Source organism: Streptopelia decaocto, assembly GCF_964273445.1.
Source record: "Streptopelia decaocto genome assembly, chromosome: 6".
Lineage (NCBI taxonomy): Eukaryota > Metazoa > Chordata > Aves > Columbiformes > Columbidae > Streptopelia > Streptopelia decaocto.
In genome coordinates, this window is record NC_138660.1 from 47,583,740 (window position 1) to 47,604,531 (window position 20,792).

Here is a 20,792-nt window from a genome sequence, read left to right on the forward strand (position 1 = left end):
ATTAGAAGTAATAAGTAGGGTAAATATAACAGAGAAATTAGGAGAATATTCTTACTCCCTCAGGGTTTGCATCTGCCTACCCTGCAAAGGTAACAGCATACCTTATTTCTTCTTTATTAATTCAGCTTTATTCAAGAATAAAACTGTTTAAAATAGGAAAAGACAATTTTGAAAACTATAAACTCTTGGATGAGAGCAGTATCAGAAGCAACTTTAATATTTACCTAAAGTAGATCAATTTGTCTGTGCTCTATTAAAATCCTGCCACTAAGAGGAGCCCTAAATCTATCCCACGCTGAGCTCTGGAAGAAGTGACAATTTTTTTTCTTACTTCTTGAAATCAAGGGGCACTGTTATTTTGCTGATACTGAGGAAAGCAGAATCACCAGAAGTTGAACAAGAACTGATAAATAAAGAATCACTTCAGGAGCAGCCCCCTGAAACCACTGAAGATCAATGAAAACAAAAAGAGGATTTTTTTTTTTTTCCATTAGAGGGAGTCTACCTATAAGAAGAGGTTCTACCAAAAAGGAAGAATGATGAAATAGTGAAGGCTAACAGTAAGAGAAACAAAGGAGAAAAAACATTACAAGAAACAAAGAACGAAGCCACCTCAAGGCCTAGAGCAGGAGAATGGTGAATACAGACACACAGAGTCTGAGCCAAGATGACAACCTTCAAGCAACAGAAAACAGCAGAATTAGTGAAATCTCTACGCAGAAATGCAAAAGAGAAGATGCAGCGTTATGCAGAATTACATATTGCACGTGGTAAAAACATGAAAAGAACCAAGGAAAACGTTTTACTATTTCTATATGTTCCTAGCATTTTCTGCTAGATACACTCAAGATTTATTAGGAAGAGATGAGACGGCTCTTATGAGAGTATGCAATCTCACCAAGGCTAAGGCGATCAAGATAGAGACTATTCTAGAAAGCTAGTCAGAAGAGAAGGCTCACTCTAGCACTCCAAACTGTCTTCTGGCAAAGTCTTTAGCTCTCTGTTGAATAAAGAGGTACACAGGGAGCTTTAAAAAGACACTCAGTTGTGATATGTGAAGTTTAACTGGCTAGGTATCATCTACACACAGCAACTGGTTGACTGATCTTTCCTTTTACAATTTGATACAAAGGGAACAAAGGAGGGTACAACGAGGTACCACATTCCTCCTCTTCTGACCAGGTACTTACCTCCAGTAGGTCTGCACACTTGCAGACTACAAAGGATGTTTGACTTCCTCAAAACCCTACCCTGTTGTACTCAACCAAGAGTTACCAAATTCCTTGATTTAAAGCTGAGAATAAACAGAAGGCAAGATGAACTACAGACTGAGAAAACACACAAACATGGCTCCCTCCTACCCAATCTGTTCATTTTATCATATTTGCTCACGTAAAGTCCAAAAGTATCTGGACACACCTCAGGGTTACCTGTACTAGGCCGAGGCGGCTAGCTGGGACCTGAGAGATACGACCCCACAGCACCTTCCCTCTAGACAGGCACTCGGTGCAAGGGCAGTACGGTTCGCGTAAGCGCCCGAATAAAAGGCACACACACATCCACAAAGAAGGAAGCCCTCTGACTGGAACCCCGCCAGGGCTGGTGGCCGGGAAGGCATGGCTGACCCCTCCTCAGGCCGCCGTTCCACAGAGCCTCGCCCGACCCACGGCCAGCGAGAGAGGCGACCCAGGCGGAAGCAGGTGTCCTCAGTCACTGCCCTCCCCCGGCGCGCAGGGAGGCACCGGGCAAACGCCGCGCTCCGGTCACACCTCTACCGCCCGGCGGGGCCGCCCCCGCCGGCAGGTGCCCGCCCGCCCCGCCGAGGCCGCCCGGCGCTCACCCGGCCTCCCGCATGACGTTGCTGTCGCCGCAGTCGCAGGCGCCCCCCGCCTGGCTCCGGAACATGTTGTAGTCGTGCCCGGCGTGCTCGCCCTGGTGGAAGCACTCGGCGCACAGGCTCATGCAAGGCGAGATCCCGCACGTCCGGCACCGGTAGGCCACGAAGTTGGCCGTCCACACCAGGCCGCACAGCGTGGCCGGGTCGTAGGCCCGCACGGCTTGCACGAAGCTGTCCCACGGCTCCCCGCCCGACAGCAGGCAGCGGCACCACTCCAGCGCCTCGGCCGCCGCCTTGCCGCCGCCCGGGCCCGCCGCCGGGGCCAGCACCCCCTCCAGCAGCGCCCGCAGCTCGCCCGCCGCCGCCCCGCTGCTCTCGCCGCCCAGCGCCGTCTTCAGCCGCGCCGCCGTCGCCCGCTTATCCCGGCCGCTGGCGCCGGCCCCCGCCATGATGGGAAACTGAGGAGCCCTTACGGCTGCGCCGGGCTCCCAGCTCTGGGGCTCCCCCCCGCCGCCCTCTCTCCCCTCCCAGCAGCGCCTCCCTCTCGCGATAGCCACGGAACCGGCGCCCTCCCCGCCGCCCGCTCCCTCCTCCTGGCGCTGCCTCGCCTCTCCCCTCCCCTGACATTACCCCTCCTCTTCCTCTGCCCTCCCCGCCGGCTCGCACCGCCCTGTCAGCGCGCAGGTGCGCGGCCCGCGCCGCCGCCTCACGAAATGTCGCTGTCCGCCGGCCTGAAACTTCTTGTCGGGACGGGGGAGGCGGCAGCCATGGGGTGTGCGCCGCCTGCCATCGTGGCCTCAACTGCCGTGCGGGCCCACCTGGGGAGGCCGGCACCCCGGCGGCAGCGGAGTCCTCTTTGTTACCGAGCGGCTGCCGTGAAGCCCGGGCCGCCGGGTTAGGCGGTGGCAGCTCTGAGGGCAGCAGCGCGGCGGGAACGCAGGCGGCTCCTCTGAGGCTTCAGGGCCGGTGTTGCGCGCTCGCTCGCACCGGCAGCCCCGCCGGAGGTGCCGCAGCACCGGCGGGCTCGGCAGCGGCACCGCGCCTCGCGGGCGGCTCCCGCCTCTGGGCGGCCGCGGGTGTCCCCGCAGCCCCGCGCCGTGAGGTGCCGGAGCGCGACTGCTCGCTCCCACCTGGAGAAAATGTACTTGGATGCGAGCTGCCATAGCTTACACACTGTTCAACCGTTCTAAAGATCGATAAGTAGGTTTTGAACTATGTAATGGAAAAAAATAAAAGAACAAAAATCTGTCCCTAAACGAAAGTAACCTTTTATGTGACAGCAGCGAACCCCGGGTTCCCCGGGCAGGCTCCCCTCTGCTGGCTTCGCCACCGGATCTCCCGTGGCTGCTCCGTCAGCGCAGGGAACACCGGCCCGCGGTGCAGCGTGTCCCCTCCAGGATTGCAGGAAGGAAAACGTGAGAATAGTTAAACCCGTTGCTTTTCTCTGCAGGCGCGTCCCTCCCGCCGGCCAGGCGGAGCTCAGCGGTTTGAGCGCTGAGAGAGGACAGACCTGGCTCTCACGAGCACGTAACGGCTGTAACACGTAAGGCTGTAATTAAATGTATCGCGTTTATAACACGCGATAGGCAAAGCGAACATTTGTTAATTAAAGACGAGAGATCTCAGCTGCCTTGCACGCCCGCGCGTACCAGTTACCCCGCGGAGGGGCGGCGGCCTGCAGCTCGCGCGGCACCCGCCGTCCCGCGTCACTGGGCGGGGCTGGCTCGCTGCGAGGGGCCGGGCGGCGCGGCGGAAGTGCGGGGTCCCTGGGCCCGGCCCGCCGGGGCTGCGGTGAGTGGAGGCGGTGCCACCGGTGTGGGGGTGTGCGGGCCGCGGAGGGGGGCTCCGTCGGGCAAGCGACTAGCAGAGGTCTCCGGGAGTCGGTTCCTGCTCTGCGGGGTCCGCCCGTAGGAGCGGAACCCTGGGCCGAGGCGGGTGCGGGGCCTCCTCGGCGCCTGGCCTAGGAGCCGGTTACCGGCGGTGGGTGGGGTGTCAGCTGGGCCCGAAAGCCCGGGGGTGCTCAATGCGGTGGGATTTAAAGTGTAAAATAATTAAATATTACCTGTGGCTTATTTATATTATTGAAGCTGATTACACATTATTTTCCTTAGTTAAGCGATAAACATGAAGAAAATAAAGCTTAAAGAACTGGAAAGCTGTCTTCAGCAAGTTGATACTTTTGAGAGTCCCAAACTGCTCCTTGAGCAGTATCCAACGAGCCCGCACATCGCAGGTACAGGTTCCCTGCAGCACTGCTGCCTCTTCTACTGCTTCTTCATCAGCACTTAACAAAAATGTATTTCTATTGTATTATCTCCTGTGAAGGCTTTACACTAAAAGTAGTTGAGAAATTGTATCCAGCAGGAATGTAATTACTTATTTTTAAATGACTTGTTAACTTATTTTCATTAGAAGTATGCTGTTAATGTACAATCTAAAAATAAGGTAATCTGATTTAAATGTCTTAATCTGTAAATCAGAAAGCTGAAATGGACTTATTGAACAGCATACAAAAACCAGTAAAAAGTGTACATACAGACACTCATTATACCTTATTTTTTTTTTCAATATTTTACATGTGGTTTTCTCCCACATATATTTTTCCACAGATAGTCACAGCTCTATGTGTAATCTCTCCACCAAAGATCTGCAGTTCTAGTACTTGCCAAAATGTTTTTAACTTCTTCTCACATATAAATGAAAAAGAAGAACAGACAGTGAGAACATCAGCTTAATTTTGCTCGACAAGAAACCTTTAGCTCAGAGTTTTCTGAAGACAGAAGTAGCTTTCTTCATTAATCAGATGCATAATTATTGACCTGTGGCATTTTTGGTTTGTTTGTTTTTTCTCAGCATGTATGCTTTATACAATTCACAATACTTTTGATGACATTGAAAACAAGACAGTTGCAGATTTAGGATGTGGTTGTGGCATGCTCAGCATTGGAAGTGCAATGTTAGGAGCAGGGTAAGTATTTAATACTAAGTTCTGGTTGTTTTTTTTTCTGGTCTAGAAGAGTAGAAAATAAGATTATTTCATATGTTTAGACAGTCAATAACCATTCAAATAGTGGAAGGAGATGGACAGTTGCCATGAATTTGGAGGTGACAATGTTTGCTTTCCCCTGAAGTACTAAATGAACATGTGAAACTTCCTTTGAGAAAGGGCATTTTTATTAGCACTGAATTAGTAGCATATGCTTGTTACAAGTTCTGTACACAGATCTCTTTCAAAACTTTACTACAGAATTTAAACACCATTTTATTTTGCAACAGCCTAATGTGCAGCACTTTTTTTTTTTCAATAGATTTTGTGTGGGGTTTGACGTAGATGCAGATGCGCTGGAAATATTTAATAGCAATATTGAAGACTTTGAGCTCACCAACATCAACATGGTTCTGTGCGATGTCTGCTCTATATCTGACAGCATGTCAGAGACTTTTGACACTGTTATTATGAACCCACCATTTGGTACAAAGCACAATAAAGGTTGGTAATTCTGAAAGTCAGAAATAAATAGGAATGAAACAGCAAGGGAAACACTTTTAATTAAACATCTCCGTTTTTTATTACAATTACCTATTGTAATTACCTAGAATTTTGTGGATCTGGAATCAGTTCGTTAAGTACAGATTATCAACTTCAACATTGTAAATAATAATTGCTGCGTTTGAAATAACCATTACTAGCTATTTCATATCCCTATCATTTTTCTCTTTTACTAAAAGCAATTGGGTAAGTTTTAGAAGTACTTTATGTACCTTAATGTGTTCAGTGCTGTTTCTCAAATAGCTATTACTCCAGAAAAATTGAAGTATGAAGCAGATCTTTAAATCCTCTAGTTTAAGCTTGCATTTAACAATTCTAAGAATTTCAACATTCTTTTAGGAATGGATATGATTTTTCTGAAAACTGCTTTACAAATGGCAAAAACAGCTGTATATTCCCTTCACAAAACTTCAACACGTCAGGTAAGTCCTTCATTTTAGTAGGGTGAGCATTAATGAGGCAATTAAATAGTTGATATTTAATTACGTTGTCTATATATATCTTCACTGATTTGTTCACACCTTTATGGGAATGAAAGTCATTTCAGCTAAATACTAATCGTGTCAAATAACTGATCTCACATACATCAAGGTAAGTGATCAGATGCTTCACCTTGAAAAACAAAAGCACAGGAGACTTCTTAAATACAGGAACGTAGATGTTTATACAACAGTGTAAGAAAGAGCTTTTAAATTTACCTTATCTGTTTAATATTGTAGCACATTCAAAAGAAAGCAGATGAATGGGAAGTGAAGATGGAAGTCATAGCAGGTATGATTAATTTCTTGCTAAAGGCAAAAAAAAAAGCCACCCCAGCATTTTGTTGGGGGCTAATATCTGTAACACTACTAGCCAGTCTTAACAGTATGAGGTACATTTAAGTGTGATTTAACACTGAAAATAACATAGGTCTTCTTGTAAGCAGCATTTTTTTTATTACCTTGCTACCTGGCTAGAACACAAGCAGGCACTTACTAAGGCTCTGGAAGATACATATTCTGTGCAGAATTAGAACTTTATTTCTTCCTGGACTAGATTCTGTCTTCAAGCAGAAGTTAGCTATCTTCTTGTTTCAAAAGGAGATTGTTGCTGTTTAATGAAACCAAAGTGCAGGTCAGTTCTCACACAAAAAAAAAAGCACCCTGTCCTTACAGTCACCTTAATATTTTTCTGAGAGTTGTTCAAGCATCTTCCCAATTCTTCCATGTCACCAGCTGGATGCTTTGTAGAGTCATACAACTTGAGACATGGAACTGCATTTCTGCTATCCACTTACTGTGTGATGTGGTTGGCTTAAATGTTCAGTAATAATCTAGTCCAGAAGTCCAAACAGTTTATCCAGTCAGGGGCAGCAGAGTTGGGGCAACAGGAGAACATGGGTGTAGGGTGTAAATCAATTGACCAATCATAACTCTAGCATAACAAGTGTTCTTTGTACTGTTCACAGAACTTAGATATGACCTACCAGCATCATACAAGTTTCATAAGAAGAAATCAGTAAGTATAAGACCTAACATAACGGAGAAAATGCTCTGTCTTGTACTGGGCAGGTAAATAAATTCTACTTAAGAAAATTTAAATTTGATGGCCATATATACTGGATGAGGAATGCTCACAGCACCTGATAGAATTTCACTATGATAACATCAAGTTCCATTGCTGTTACTACATTTTGTAATTGAACAGGGAAAAGAATAATTGTAATGCAAGTCAAAGCTGTACACAAAGACTAAAGCCAGCACTGCAACTAGGCGTGAAAAATCCAAGGCAGGGGTATCAAACTCATTTTCACCTGGGGCCGCATCAGCCTCGAAGTTGCCTTCAAAGGGCCGAATGTCATTTTAGGACTGTACATACAGTCTGTTAGGCTGATGTGGCCCCTGGTGAAAATGAGTTTGATACCTCTGATCTAAGGGCAGCATCCTTGACACAACTTTTAATAGTTATTTGCTTGATCCTATCTGCAAATGGAACTTAAACGAAATGAAGTGATGAAGGCCAGAGTAACTAGGATTTCACGGCTGTAGCGTTATTTCAGTGTTATATGCTTTGTCCTGTAAGTAGCTACAGCCATTGAAATCCCTCACAGAACCATCTTGCAGGGGGTAGGAGGAAGCTGTGCACTTCGTCTCACAATAGAAAATCTAGTCAGGATGCTGGAGTATTGAAGCTTAAGCCCATGGGCAAGTTTCCTGGGTGCTAAATCACAGTATCACAGTATGTTTGGGATTGGAAGGGACCTCAAAAGATCATCTAGTCCAATCCCCCTGCTGGAGCAGGAACACCTAGGTGAGGTCGCACAGGAACATGTCCAGGCGGGTTTTGAATGTCTCCAGAGAAGGAGACTCCACAACTTCCCTGGGCAGCCTGTTCCAGTGCTCTGTCACCCTTACTGAGAAGAAGTTTCTTCTCAAATTTAAGTGGAACCTCTCGTGTTCCAGCTTGATCCCATTACCCCTTGTCCTATCATTGTTTGCCACCGAGAAGAGCCTGGCTCCATCCCCATGGCACTCACCCTTTATATATTTATAAACATTAATAAGGTCCCCCCTTAGTCTCCTCTTCTCCAAACTAAAGAGACCCAGCTCCTTCAGCCTTTCTTCATAAGGGAGGTGCTCCACTCCCTTAATCATCTTGGTTGCCCTACGCTGGACCATCTCCAGCAGTTCCCTGTCCTTCTTGAACTGAGGGGCCCAGAACTGGACACAATATTCCAGATGTGGTCTCACCAGGGCGGAGTAGAGGGGAAGGAGGACCTCTCTCGACCTACTAACCACCCCCCTTCTAATACACCCCAGGATGCCATTGGCCTTCCTGGCCACAAGGGCACAGTGCTGGCTCATGGTCATCCTGTTGTCCACCAGGACCCCCAGGTCCCTTTCCCCTACACTGCTGTCTAGTATGTAATCTCCCAACCTATACTGGAACCTGGGGTTGTTCCTGCTGGCCTAGAAGACATTTATCCCATTACCATAGGGGAAGTAGACTGAGCAAGATCTGAAGATGGTTAGGAATGCTGAGTAGCAAAGACTAGAAGTTTTATTCAGCTGTACCTGTTTTCTTGGTGACTTAAATGATGGAAATATGTCTTTCAGATTTGCTGCTTCACGGTTACAGCTTTATACCACATTAACATCCAGGCTTCAGTAGTAAGCAGTTTTAAGTTTTGAATTTATTGGCAGCTGCTATTTAACAGAACTGCAAGATTACAGTGATGTCCAGAACCTTTTACATTTGAATGAGGTGCCAGAAAAGTTGAGAGGATCTGACAGTATAAACAAAACTATAAATATAAAAGAGTTTCGCAGGGTGGTATGTTAAGAGTAAGCATGCTGCTTAAACACCAACAACAAAAAGCTGTAACCTAAAAAAAATGAAGCTTTCCTCTCATTATAGGTTGACATTGAAGTGGATTTCATTAGATTTTCTGCCAAGAAACTCCTGAACTGAGGCATGTCTTTAAAACCTATTGTAAATGGAAAAATAAAAAGAATTATTTTAGTTTTTAATATTTTAGCATTACTGATTTCCATCTCCGTTTTCTGTTTTCAGTTGTTTTGGTGCAGGTTCTTCTTTTTCCGTCTCCTCTAGTGGTCTCTTCTTGGGACTTGCTGGTTCTGCAAGATTGAATATGTAGTCATTTATGGTAAAGGAAAGCATTGCAGTATTACCTGCAATTTTCTGAAAAAAAACCTTCCTACCATGTAAGTTCAAGGATCAGTCCTAGTTTATCCACGGCCACTGCTATGCTAGAGCCTTTACTTATTACTGTGACTTAAAAGCTTTTATATGTTCTAAAACACCAACTTCGAAGAGCTTCCTCCCTGTATAACTATACAGCAGGAGAGCAGGTAAGAAGATGAACGGATACAATCTAAGAGGAGTAGGTTTTACTGGGTTTTGTTTAAGCAGGTGGTGCCATAACTAATGAACAGAAGCTTAGTTCCTCATCTTCTCCAAGCTAAATACACAGAATATGCAAAATATATACATGTATATATATATATATAAAATAAAAATACCACTATGTCTTCTCAGATCCTTGAGAAAAAAACAATTGACCACACCAGAGACTAGGTCTGTACTGTTCTGTAACGTTGCCAACAACCACCATCTTTCAATGCAGAATGCTTTGAACAGCCCTGCAGTACAGACTCACCTATCTAGTAATTATTTTAATATGCTTTTTGGAGATTTCTGGAAGGAATCAAGCACAAGACCCTTAAAAAGATACTTTACTGATACTGACAAAGAGGACAGAAATACTACAATGTAGGGGCAAATCTGAAACACTTTTAGGAAATGTGGGTACTTTTCCAGAAAGCAGCTCCGTGTACTAAAGAAGCTGCATCCCGTGCACAGAATGACATACCTGTTTTAGTATCATCTTCACCACCTTCTTCTTCTTCAAACTTTATTTTCTTGCCCTGAAACTCTACTTTTCCTTTGTGTGCACCTTGAGGTATCTTTCCCCCTCTTCCTTTTCCTTTAATTTTGCGTCCTGTGGGGATATAAGATGTCAGGAACTTTGTATCATTTGTCTTTTGACTGTCAAGCTCAAAAGAATGCTTTACAGTTAGTGTTTATCATGTCTTCATTCTTTACAGTTACTTTCACACAGTGCCACTTCTAGGACATTATAAAGGCTTAAACCAATAAAAGAAGGACCTTTTGTTTTCTGTTTCAGCAGTTCTTGCTGATCTTCCAGTATTTTTTTCAGAGCTTCTTTCTCTGTATCTCCTTCTAGCACTTCCCATGTAACATCCTTGTTCCGAAGCTGTAAGTTTCCGTTATGCGCTTCTTTGGCTTTTTCCAGAGCTTCTTTTGCAGTACTCTTAAATAGGATAATTCCCTTAAAAAGAAGAGTGGCATTTGCATTTGAATCTTACTGCAAAAACATTCATCTAGAATGATGAACAACATATCCTGCTAGGTACTTCAGCAAGTTCATTAATTTTGCATGATGTAAAACATGTCTAGACTGCAACAAAGCCCTCAGACTGTCCTAACAAACAGTCTCTGTTGAACTTATCAACTGAGAAGGCTGGAACCTTCATCCATTCTTTTGAAAGAATTTAAGGGAACAATTTAATTCTCTAAATATTCTGTGATTCCACAAGTCAAATAATTTATTATTTGATTATAAAGAGAACAAGCATTAATAATTCAGTTTCAGACTTTACTACAGAGATCTTAATGTCTAAGATCCTACTGACCTCCTTTGCACCTCTAACAAAGTGTATCCATTTGATTTCTCCGTGACCAGAAAATACTTCATGGAGATCTTCTCTGCATGTTTGATCATCTAGGTCACCAGAAAACTTCAAAAGACATCCCATCTTTTCTTCCAGAGACTTCTAAACAAAATTTAAAAACCCCACATTTTTGTCAAAGAGTCAAGCTTGAGTATTCTTTTTTCCCCAACCCTGAGACTATTAAAACATGACAGTGATAAACAAGCAGTATAAGTCACCCCCCCGACTTTTCACCATCAGTAACCCAAGCATTCTTGCTACATAGCTTATTGATGCTGATGTCCAAGTCTTGCCTAGTGTGTCCCCCCTCCTTTATTTATTTATTTTTTCTTTTAATTTTCTTTGCTCACTGTGATGTATTTATGTGCAACTTAGTACTCCTTTCCTGTAAGAGACTTACAGTCTTTAAATTCTACAAATCAATTTTCTGAAGGCTGACATCTCAGGTTAAAAATCTATGTAATACTGACTAAATCCTTACTGGAACAATGATCATCTCAGTGGTGCATTTAGGATCAGTTCTGAACAGGCAAACATGCCTAATAATTTAAATTCAGGATATGATCCTTTAAACAAAATTAGTCTCTTTAAAATAAGAATGAATACCATGACATAACAAAGTCTTACTGTAGTTTAGTTGGAAAAGCTGAACTGACTTTCTAGAATGTGCTCTATATTACAGAATTTCAAACTCCAAATATCCCATGTTAGCTTTACAAAATGTAGGTGCAGGAGCATGTTTGTTATGTGTGGACTGAAAATCTATACAAAAGCAAACATTGCATACTTTTCAGTATAGAGATTTAAGAAACCCATACCATTTCAGCATCTGCTGCTTGTTTCTGTTTTTCTTCTTTTTCCCTGTAGAAAAGTTAAATTAATTAACCGTTGGTTCAAGTGCAGTCAGGTGAGCCAAACCAGGTACTTCAGTTGATGACTTACTGTTTAGCTCTTGCTTTAGCTTCTACTTTGTTTTGTCGTCTTTCTTCATTTTTCTTTGTACAGTACTCCTCCCTTCAATAGATAATAAGCTCAGTTAATACCACTTAAAGTATTCCATTATAATTACTTCATATGATAGCAGTAGCCAAGAAACAGTTGAGATTATCATTGGGAGTTGAGCTGCTAGCCTCCAAAAGGTACAGCAACCAATACCTGTACAACAGTGTAGTAATGCACGCTTCTCCAGTCAAGCTAGATTCTCGTCTAAATCCACCCTTGACCATTATGAGTTCATACCTCAATTAAGTGCACTTACTTGAAAAGCACTATCAGCTCTGTGTCTTTGTACTTTTGGTTTGGGATCTCTGTGAACTTCTTAGCAGATTCAACACTGTCAAAAACTGCAAATATTGAGCCCTGTTAAATGGTAAGAGACATTCAGTGCTGGAGTAATTGAACAGAATGTTGTTTGTGGGGATCCCTGCCCCAGGTCTAACTGTTCACTGCAAGAGCTACTACCTTAAATGTTCTCTGCAATGTTCTTCTCATTTGAATGTTTTCAACTGGACCTTTATCTTCAAGCCATTCTTTGATGTCATCGAGAGTTGCATCTAGTGGAAAACCTTTCTGTAATATAGCAACAAGCTTCAATTATATGCAACAAACTGACACCTAGTCAGAAATTATAACCTTGTCAGAAATTGAAACCCATTTAGTACAAGTTAATTCGAGCTTCATTTAGATGGTTTTCAGTCGAAGTCATGCAGGACAGCACAGAGCAAAGGAAAAGGTTTACTTACAACATACACAGATCTGTTTTTAATTGCAGCCTTATACTGGTCATTTAATTCAGGAAGGGGTTTGTTTGGAGATCTTCTGATTTTAGTTTTGTCTTCATTTATTTCCATTAAACCAGTCTTGGATTTTCTTAATGCTTCTACAATAACACTAAAATCTTTTGAAAGGCGACTTAACCTATTGAGTAAGCAGACACAGGTTATTACAAATATACAGGAAAAGCTGAAGTCAAATGTTAAAACAGCAGTAGGAGCTGTATATGCAGACCAGGGACATTTGGACCTAAATAAGCAGCTAAAAATCACCCTTCCATCCAGATTAGTTGTACTTTGTTTTTACCTGTTGAATTTGATCATTACTTCCAAAGGCACCCAGCCGTCATCTAATTTGATCTGTTCCTTTAGGAACTTGTCTCTTGGTAGATTGTGATTGCCAAAATAGTACTGAAAAAAAAAAAGGGGGAGAGATTTGTCTTCAAATGTTTGTTCTTAAAAACTAATTTTCATCTGACAACTTACTGCAGTGCATTAAGACATATCAAATTAATGGATCTGAACAATTAGAAATTCTGAAATTATTATTTCCTGCTTCAATGTGGTATTTTTGGAAAAGCTAGCTGCCACATGTAAGCTCTATAAAAAGAGTGCTTCTTGCAATGGGACTAATGTGGCAAAGGACTGCAGTTTTGCTCAGGAAAAGCAGGAAGCTTGTTGTGTTAACATAAATTACTCATCAACCTGATCAAATTTGTCACCAACAGATTCAGGTTTTAGTCCTTATTTGAGGAATGTATAAGCAAGAATATTGTATTTTCCACATTGATAAATCCTACACATAGACTAGAGTTTCTAGGTCTCATTCAAGAAAATACTGTAACATTAAAATATTATTTTTATTTTAATTTACTGTGTTCCCATTTTGATCCTATCCAGAGTGGGAAGAGCAGAGTGTCATGTAGCTGACAAATTGTCCAGTTCAGTCAGTACAAGATAGACAAGCTAATCAGATTCCTTTGCTTACTAGCAATAATCTAACCAGGGTCAAATACTTGAAGGCATAGGGTAAGTTGAAGCCTTTCCACCGATATAATTGTGGTTTAAAAAGCCAATGCAGGTTTTACAACAATATCTCTGCCTCTAGTATACCTCAAAATCACATTACCACAAGTCTAGCTTTGTAGACTATTTTTCCTCAATCTCTGTTTTTTTTTCTCCCTATAAATAAAGACTACAGTGCCATATGTTAATGGGTATTCACACACAGCTGTATTTGTGTCCTTCAGGAAGACACTATTTTTCAAGATGTCATTTTAAGTTATGTGCTCAGTTTTCCATTGTAGGGTTACCTTTCAAGCCTCTAGACTGAGAAATAGTTAATCTAAAGTAGGCACATAAGTTTAGTTGTGATTTGTAGCAATAATTGTAATAGCAAGTTATGCAATCTGCCAATATTTTGACCAGCACAGATTCCCCCCTCTTCAATTAAGTCATATAGAATTTAAATGCATTTTCCTATTCGCATTGATAGAATAACCCCAGTGAACACAGAATAAATTGTCCAATGATACATTTACTTGCCCTAGCACCTAAAACACTACCAAGTTAAACCTTCTGTGTTTTTAAATTGTAGTCTTAACAGGCAACTCCAGAGAAGTATAACTTCCAACTTAGACTACAATCATGAATTATATTAAAGTATTAAAGACCTGTCGTAGACCTGTGACAGACATTTTTTGAAGAGTTGAAGACTCAGGTCTAATTCCCAATTAAGTTAACTTCTATTAGCCAAGTCCTTAACAATGAATGCCTCCAAAACTACATCCCAGTCCAGATCCCAAACTATAAATTGAACTTACCTCAATTTGCTGACAGATTTTGTTTTCCAAAATAGACATGTTTTCACCCTCTCCATTTGCAGCCATTTTCACCAGCTCTGTTGAAAATAAAGCAAATGCATTAAGTATTGAGTAGTGCTTTCTACAGACTTACATTTATGTAGTGTTGCATTTTACAGCAGCCTCACCTAAACAAGATAACAGCCAAGGTTTTAGCCATATATTTATGCTTGTGAGCCAATTTTAAACATGACTGCAGAACTTCAAGAGGAAACTATGAAACAAGGGGGAGGGGAATAAAAGGAAAATACTTTGGTTGTTAAGGCAGCATTTGACATTCTGCATTCAAGATAAGTAAAAAAAAAATGCTGGCCCTTTACAGCATTATTTATTATTTACCTTTTCTAGGCATAGATTCTCAGTTGGTACCTAACAGCAATAAACCTGAGAGCCAACGTTTGCTCTTTAAGTCAAATCCAACCACTCATCAAAGCATCAATAACAAAACTTGTTTAATATTCTTACATAGGTATCATTAGAAACTATTCCTGAAACTTCTGCCTCCTAATAATCTTTGAAAATTCAAGGAACTTCCTGGAGGATGGAATGAAAATATCTGCATTTACTAATGCATCCTAAACTTTACAAACTTGTCTTCAACACATTTCTGCCTGAATACTGAATCAAGCATCTCTGGTAAGAGGTAAGATGTTTTAACTCGAAAGTAACTTGTTACCTTAACTGGCATTAAGTATATAATCCTAGTACATAGATACAACCACTACGCGCACTAGAAGGTTGATAAGAAAGCAGCTACTGGCCAGAAAGTTAATTCGCATGAGAAAACGTCTCTCTAGTTGCTCTTAAGATAAGGATAGAGTGTGAAGAGTAATCCTTGAGGGAAAATGCAGCTTTATAAAACTGTCAGAATCAGTCTGAATTCAGTTTTGGACTATGAAGTACAGATTTCTCCCTTCGGCCACTATCACACTTGTTAAATCCAGCTGCAGAAGATGAAGCAGTTTCATAGCCCTCAGTTACCCCAGCTCACAAAGCAGTGATGACTAAGACTACTCAAAATGGGTTTGCACTCATGTCTTGCATAGTTTATTGGGAGGTTTAAGCACACACATTCTGCTCTCCTGCCGCTCACAGGACAGGAACATCTTTCAGAGCATCAAGATGACTGATGAGGTCGAAGTATGGAGAAATCCCGAGACTCCCTTGTCACAGGAAATGATGTTCATCAGCACAGCCACACAGCAGCCCCACCTTCTTATTTTAGTAGTTTAGTTCACCAGTCCTCATTCAGCCTGCAGTCTGCAGTACTCCTATCGCCTCCTCTTCCTGATGTCAATGTCAGGTTGCATCCTTTGACTTGCTTGTAGTTCTTTTTAATCTAGGCACTTGCAGCCTTAACATTTGCATCCTGGTCTCCCCTGCTGGACTGCCACCTGTACCTAATATTGTAACACTCCTTAAAGCTTGATTTCAGTGAGTGTTAGTTGACAGCTATGCTCAGGGTGATATCCATTTGTCTGCAAAGCACTTCACAAAAATCCAGGCCATTGCACAGCAGCTCACAGTTGCAGTTGCTGTAGAGATGTCTCACATGAGCCACCCTGACTGCAGGAGGCTGCGTCAGTTCACCACCACATTCAGGTGCTGGCACTATCATAACGCTCCCCTGTGATGTTGTCCCCAACCTGACTTGTGAGAAGCCAGTGTTCTATTTTACATTATACCTAATTTGGTGTATCTTAATGGCAGTCTATGGAGTAGTCTCAGCTTTTTCTACTGCATGAACTAATCGACCACACTCTTTGGGTGTAACACCTGATCCAACAGAAAGTTAACCCCTACTGAAGGAATGAAAAAATAGTTCTACTAGATAAATTCATCACTGACTTGAATCAGCTTGTAGAAGACACTAATGATAGAACTGTTAGGGCAGGGAAGAGAATAAAAAAGAAAATCAGAAAAACCTTTCTGTGGGAGAAAGCAGTTGCAGTGGGTTGGGTTTGACATCAAACAATATCCTCAGGGTCAAACAACAGTACTGAATGGCAGCTGGGTGAATCTTTATATTCTCGAACCTTAGTCTGGCAATTTAAATCACATTGTAAAGTCTTCTCCAGGTGCAGATTTTTTTAATCAGTATGCAACATATTTAAATGAACCATTTTCTTATGAGTGCTTTTCACAGTACAGCTCAATTAACATTTAAGACTACATACTAATTTACTAACATGGTGGTTCTACTGAAAGTGAGTTAATTTTCTTGATGCAGTTAGAAACTTTTCTTTGTTGCAGCTAGCACAGTTGTTGTTTGTATTTAGTTTTGAGAATAACACCCCAGGACAGAATTAATGTTTTTCTCCAAGTAACTTTCTGGAGGTTTCGAGCTGAAACAAAGAGAATGTAAGAACTTACTGTTATCTTAGTTATTGTCAGGGAGACCAAGGTCTTTCAAGGCTCTCTGTCTGCAGGTGTGAGGCAGCTGGGAAGGGGGCAGAGATGGGACAGACCTTGACTGACATCCAGGCTCATCAATGAGAACATTCCACACCATTAGCATCATGCTTCATATTTAAGGAGAGACAGGTTTTCCAGCTAGAGAGAGGTACATTTCAGTTCTGCTCCATTTCAGTTGAGTTTCATTCAGGAGTTTATTGCAGTTCGTCCTTTTCCCATCCTGCCATTCTGCAGTGGCCTCTGGGCCTTTCTGCCTTTTTCCCCTCTTCCCCCGGGACTGGCTGTTCAGGACCAGGGTGCTCTCTCTCTTCCAGGGAGTGGCTGCATAGTGTGGATGGAGTTCATGAGCAAATGCATTGAGTATCTTTTATATTCTATTTCCATTATATATATATATATATGTGTGTGTGTATATATATATATATAGCTAGTAGTAGTCTATTATATTATTTTGTTATTTTATTAAACTGTTTTTATCTCAATCCATGAGTTTCTCCCTTCCCTTTTGATTCTCTCTCCTATTTGGAGGCAAGGGGAAATGAGCAAGTGACTATCATGGTTTTGAATTGCTAGCTGGGGTTAAACCACAACTACTAAGAGGTATGAAAAATTCTGCCCTCTTGCATATTGTGAGGAAAAAAAATAATTTGGATTTAAGTCATGTATTTTGAGAAATGCATTAACAATGTGTTCTGGAGCTCTAGAACAGAGACAATGTGTTGGTACACACTGAAATACAGATTGAGCTGGACAGAGACCGCAGTACACTGTCAAAGAAGAGCTGAGTGGGGGCAGGTGCTCTGTGCTCCTCTGTAGCGTGAAACACAGACCAGCCTCCCTGCTTGCTCCTTCAGCAGTCTTCACTCTTTAACCTGTCTTACTGAACAGTGCACAGATCTCCTGGAGCAAGTTTTCACTTAAATTCAAGTTGTTAAAAAAAAAACCTGGGGCAGGGGGATTGGACTAGATGATCTTTCGAGGTCCCTTCCAATCCCTAACATTCTGTGATTCTGTGAAATCACCAGCAGTTCTACCCCAGTTAACGAGGTGAGGATTAGGCAGAGGCTGCATGTCTGAGATGGTGTAGTTACAGGAAAAGCCATTCATAAAGCTGTTGACTTCGCTTTGGTGTTGTCATTTAGAGAGATCCACCCCTCAATCTGTCCAGGGTAGCCTGGCTATTCTAGCCTCACCAAAAAAAAGAAATCATACCAGTCTGAAACATGCAGGACAGCCTTCGTTTCACTGTTACACATCCAAGAAGCCTTAAGAAATGCCAAGATAATAGTTACTAATGCTGTGAAGCATAATGAAAGAACATATGCTTTTGTCTTGACCCAGCTTCTGCCACCTGAACTCCTTCAGCCTTGTTAGATCCTTGAATACACATTCTTGCACATCCCCAGTTCTCAGTGCACCAGTCTCCCACTCTGGGTACCAGAATACCCAGAACCAGTAACTCGCTTTTCACATAATAAGGCTCAGCTTCACTGCTAAGAAGAGATGAAAAACATAGCCTATTTCTGTAGCAGTAGCTTTTCAAGATAAAAACCAAACTGTACAGAAGTGCAAAACAACACAAGACTTGGGACAAGTCCTTCAGATTAAGTCTTACACCTGGAAAAGTTTTTCTAAAAAGCACCCATTCAGCTGCAAGTAACAACATACTGAAGCAAAGGCTAAGAAAGAGTCAAGCTTGCCACACATGGAATTCAGTTCAGACACTGATCAAGCTCTAACCTATTTAGAATAAAGCAGAAGCAGCCTTCTAATTTAAGAGAAATTCTGGTCGTGCTGCACATGCTCACTTCAGGCTCTTTAGCTCAGTCATTTGGCACAAACCTGGCTTCTGGATCCAACTTCCAGATCAATAGTTTTCAGCTGCTGTGCAGCAATGAGGACTAATAAAAAGCTGGCAAAGCTGAAGAACAGCCACAGTCTGAAGTCTGCAAAATCCTACCCAAGAGTTTATTCTAAGTGCTTTCTTACTAAACCACACTGAGCTGTTCCTTCTGTGTGCCAACAGCCTGTATCAGTACTACTCAAAATGAAAACAAGTTAAAATAATGTAAGTAGACACGAGATGTAAACTACAAATGGAAAATGATAGTCAAGCCCTTTATGTACAGCAATATCATCCCACACCATGCTAGTGAGATCCCAGAAGAATTCTCAGGTGAATTTTAATGTTACCAGTAATTTAGTTTATAGATTTATGGTCTGGATAAAACCTAGTTGCAGGCTGACTGCTTTTACCATTACTGTAATAGAGAGAGGGAAAGGGTTTAAAAAAAAAAATCCCCAATAAAGTAAGATGGAACTGTTATTGATGGAATTCAGGAACCGGTGTGTGAGAGGCCTGAGCCTTCCGACCAGGTTCTTGTATCAGAATAGAGCTCTTTGTTTCAGGTAAGGATTAACTGCCACCACTCACCATCGCAATGGTATGGGCACGGTCGGTTCTGGGGTCGAGCCGGTGCGGTGTAAGCCGGCATTGCTTACCAGCAGCACCAGAACGAGAGCGATGTCGGCTCCTGAGCCCCCCGCCCGTGCTGGGACCCATCGGTTCGTTCCCAGACACTTCTACACCCGCGCAGCGGCAGGGCGCGCCCCCGCACACCCCGCGGTTCCCGCGGCCCCAGCACCGCCCTCAGCCCGCCCGGGTCCCGCTGCGGGGCCGCGCTGCCGCCGCACGTGCTGCCGCCGAGCCCCCGGCGCTCCCAACCCCGCAGGAGGCGCTGCCGGCGGGAACCGCGGCGGCCCCACCGCCCCGCAGCGCTGCGGGCCGAGCAGCGCCGGCAGCCCCGCCGGGCACGGCCGGGCCCCGCGCCGCAACACGTGCTACCCCGCCCCGGGGGCTCCTCCCAACCGGCCCGCCAGCAGCGCCGGCACGGCCTGGCGGAGCGCGCCCGAGCGGCGCCAACCCCCAGCGCAGCCTCCCGGACACAAACCTGCGGCACCACCAGCCCCGCTCGCACGCGGCCCCGCTCCGCCGCTTTAAAGGCCGCAGTCGGCGGCGCGCGGCCCAGCAGCCCCTGCGGCCCCCGCCCGCCCCTCACGTGGGCGCCGCTTCCGGGGCGGGAACCGCAGCGCTCCCCGGGCCGGGCCTGCCCTGTCCCGCCGCGGCCGCGCTCCCGGCCCGGCCCGGCCCGCGGGCGCTGCGCTCCGGGCAGCGCGGCTGCTCCCCTGGCGCGCCCAGCGGTGCCCCTGCGCCCGGGGCGTTTCGGGGAGCGGACCCGGCGAACAGGAAACGCGCAGCACCTGCCCGGGGCGGGGGGTCTGGTCACACGTGTTTGCAGTTAACAGAAGTAACAAACGCCTGTAGTGGTACAGTGATGCTATTTGTACATTTATTAAATACTACAAACATTCACCGAGGTATTAGAGATGTGCTGTAGACATCTATAGCGCTACAAACAAGGGGATCACACAAGTAAAAATCTTAATAAATAGTCCTGACTTAACAATTGATTCAACTTCTGTATGTTCATTTTCTAGTTTACAAGTGAAACAGTAGAACAGTGTTTAACATAATACAGGTCCGATAGCACAATAATTTAGTGTTCGACTGGTGTTATTAAAAATGTCTCAGGCAGATGGCTGGCAGGGCCCCAGCTCAGCTCTCCACCTCCACGGGGCGCACGAGTCACCAACCCGGAGCCAGAGCCCTGTTCCTGCACTGAGCTCAGCCCCCTGCGGTGCTCAGCACCCCAGCGCCACACACCTCCTTGGGATGCGCTACAGACACAGCGAATTTAAAAGGGCATTATCGGTTACTGTAAAAAATAGCACCAGTTAAAATTTAACAAGTCTGAACTGCTACACTCAACTTAAGGCATTCAAAAATCTCTAAGAAATCAGGATTTATCTGAAGCCCCAGTCAGTAATGTCACTGACTTCTGCTTGTGCCAGATCGGCAAGTCCTCTCTAAGCACGGGAGAACTAAAGGCTTTTTTTTACTTTGCAATGGGGCCGAGCAGCAGCGACTCGCTCACCTGCAGGCTGCCCAGAGGGAGAAGGGGGCTCCGGGTTCCAGCGCTCCAGCCCTGGCGCAGCGCTGACCTTCACCCACGTGAAGCAGCTGGTTTAGAAGCAACAGAC

General features: G+C 44.0%; 3 protein-coding genes across 7 annotated transcripts in view; 1 reads left to right on the forward strand and 2 right to left on the reverse strand.

Moving 5' to 3' along the window:
• Window positions 1–2,426, reverse strand: part of UBR3 (ubiquitin protein ligase E3 component n-recognin 3) — a 120,285-nt gene extending 117,859 nt beyond the window's left edge. The window contains exon 1 of the mRNA XM_082055473.1: window positions 1,841–2,426. Within this exon, the coding sequence (XP_081911599.1) occupies window positions 1,841–2,286 (446 nt within the window). The 5' untranslated portion in view covers window positions 2,287–2,426. The remainder of the gene's footprint in view (window positions 1–1,840) is intronic.
• A 461-nt stretch (window positions 2,427–2,887) lies between these two features.
• On the forward strand, window positions 2,888–9,095 carry METTL5 (methyltransferase 5, N6-adenosine). 4 transcript variants are annotated; one of them, XM_082055472.1, is made up of 8 exons: window positions 3,531–3,628; window positions 3,949–4,070; window positions 4,691–4,805; window positions 5,146–5,327; window positions 5,727–5,809; window positions 6,107–6,158; window positions 6,835–6,884; window positions 8,784–9,095. In XM_082055472.1, the coding sequence occupies exons 2-8, from the start codon at window positions 3,962–3,964 to the stop codon at window positions 8,835–8,837; spliced, it is 645 nt and encodes a 214-aa protein (XP_081911598.1). In that variant the 5' UTR covers window positions 3,531–3,628; window positions 3,949–3,961; the 3' UTR covers window positions 8,838–9,095. The 4 variants fall into 4 exon arrangements, with proteins under 4 accessions (XP_081911596.1, XP_081911598.1, XP_081911595.1 ...); XM_082055470.1 differs by lacking the exons at window positions 3,531–3,628; window positions 6,835–6,884; window positions 8,784–9,095 and adding exons at window positions 2,888–3,037; window positions 3,288–3,380 and having other exon boundaries at window positions 6,107–6,825; XM_082055469.1 differs by lacking the exons at window positions 6,835–6,884; window positions 8,784–9,095 and having other exon boundaries at window positions 6,107–6,825.
• On the reverse strand, window positions 8,542–19,764 carry SSB (small RNA binding exonuclease protection factor La). 2 transcript variants are annotated; one of them, XM_082055468.1, is made up of 13 exons: window positions 19,643–19,709; window positions 16,650–17,012; window positions 14,238–14,314; window positions 12,722–12,825; window positions 12,385–12,559; window positions 12,104–12,211; window positions 11,901–12,001; window positions 11,585–11,656; window positions 11,461–11,503; window positions 10,604–10,744; window positions 10,056–10,239; window positions 9,760–9,888; window positions 8,542–9,004 (listed from the first exon to the last, which is right to left on the reverse strand). In XM_082055468.1, the coding sequence occupies exons 3-13, from the start codon at window positions 14,301–14,303 to the stop codon at window positions 8,907–8,909; spliced, it is 1,221 nt and encodes a 406-aa protein (XP_081911594.1). In that variant the 5' UTR covers window positions 14,304–14,314; window positions 16,650–17,012; window positions 19,643–19,709; the 3' UTR covers window positions 8,542–8,906. The 2 variants fall into 2 exon arrangements, with proteins under 2 accessions (XP_081911594.1, XP_081911593.1); XM_082055467.1 differs by lacking the exon at window positions 16,650–17,012 and having other exon boundaries at window positions 19,643–19,764.
• Between the last annotated feature and the right edge of the window lie 1,028 nt (window positions 19,765–20,792).

What these genes read in the sequence shown, in the direction of transcription:
- METTL5 (XM_082055470.1), top strand. Translation starts at nt 3,962, where the DNA reads ATGAAGAAAATAAAGCTTAAAGAACTGGAAAGCTGTCTTCAGCAAGTT. An exon ending in TGGTACAAAGCACAATAAAG is followed by an intron (nt 5,328 to 5,726) that starts GTTGGTAATTCT and finishes ACATTCTTTTAG; the next exon opens with GAATGGATATGATTTTTCTG. An exon ending in ACAAAACTTCAACACGTCAG is followed by an intron (nt 5,810 to 6,106) that starts GTAAGTCCTTCA and finishes TTAATATTGTAG; the next exon opens with CACATTCAAAAGAAAGCAGA.
- SSB (XM_082055467.1), bottom strand. Translation starts at nt 14,303, where the DNA reads ATGGCTGCAAATGGAGAGGGTGAAAACATGTCTATTTTGGAAAACAAA. An exon ending in GAGCTGATAGTGCTTTTCAA is followed by an intron (nt 11,657 to 11,900) that starts GTAAGTGCACTT and finishes TATCTATTGAAG; the next exon opens with GGAGGAGTACTGTACAAAGA. An exon ending in GCTAAAGCAAGAGCTAAACA is followed by an intron (nt 11,504 to 11,584) that starts GTAAGTCATCAA and finishes ACTTTTCTACAG; the next exon opens with GGAAAAAGAAGAAAAACAGA.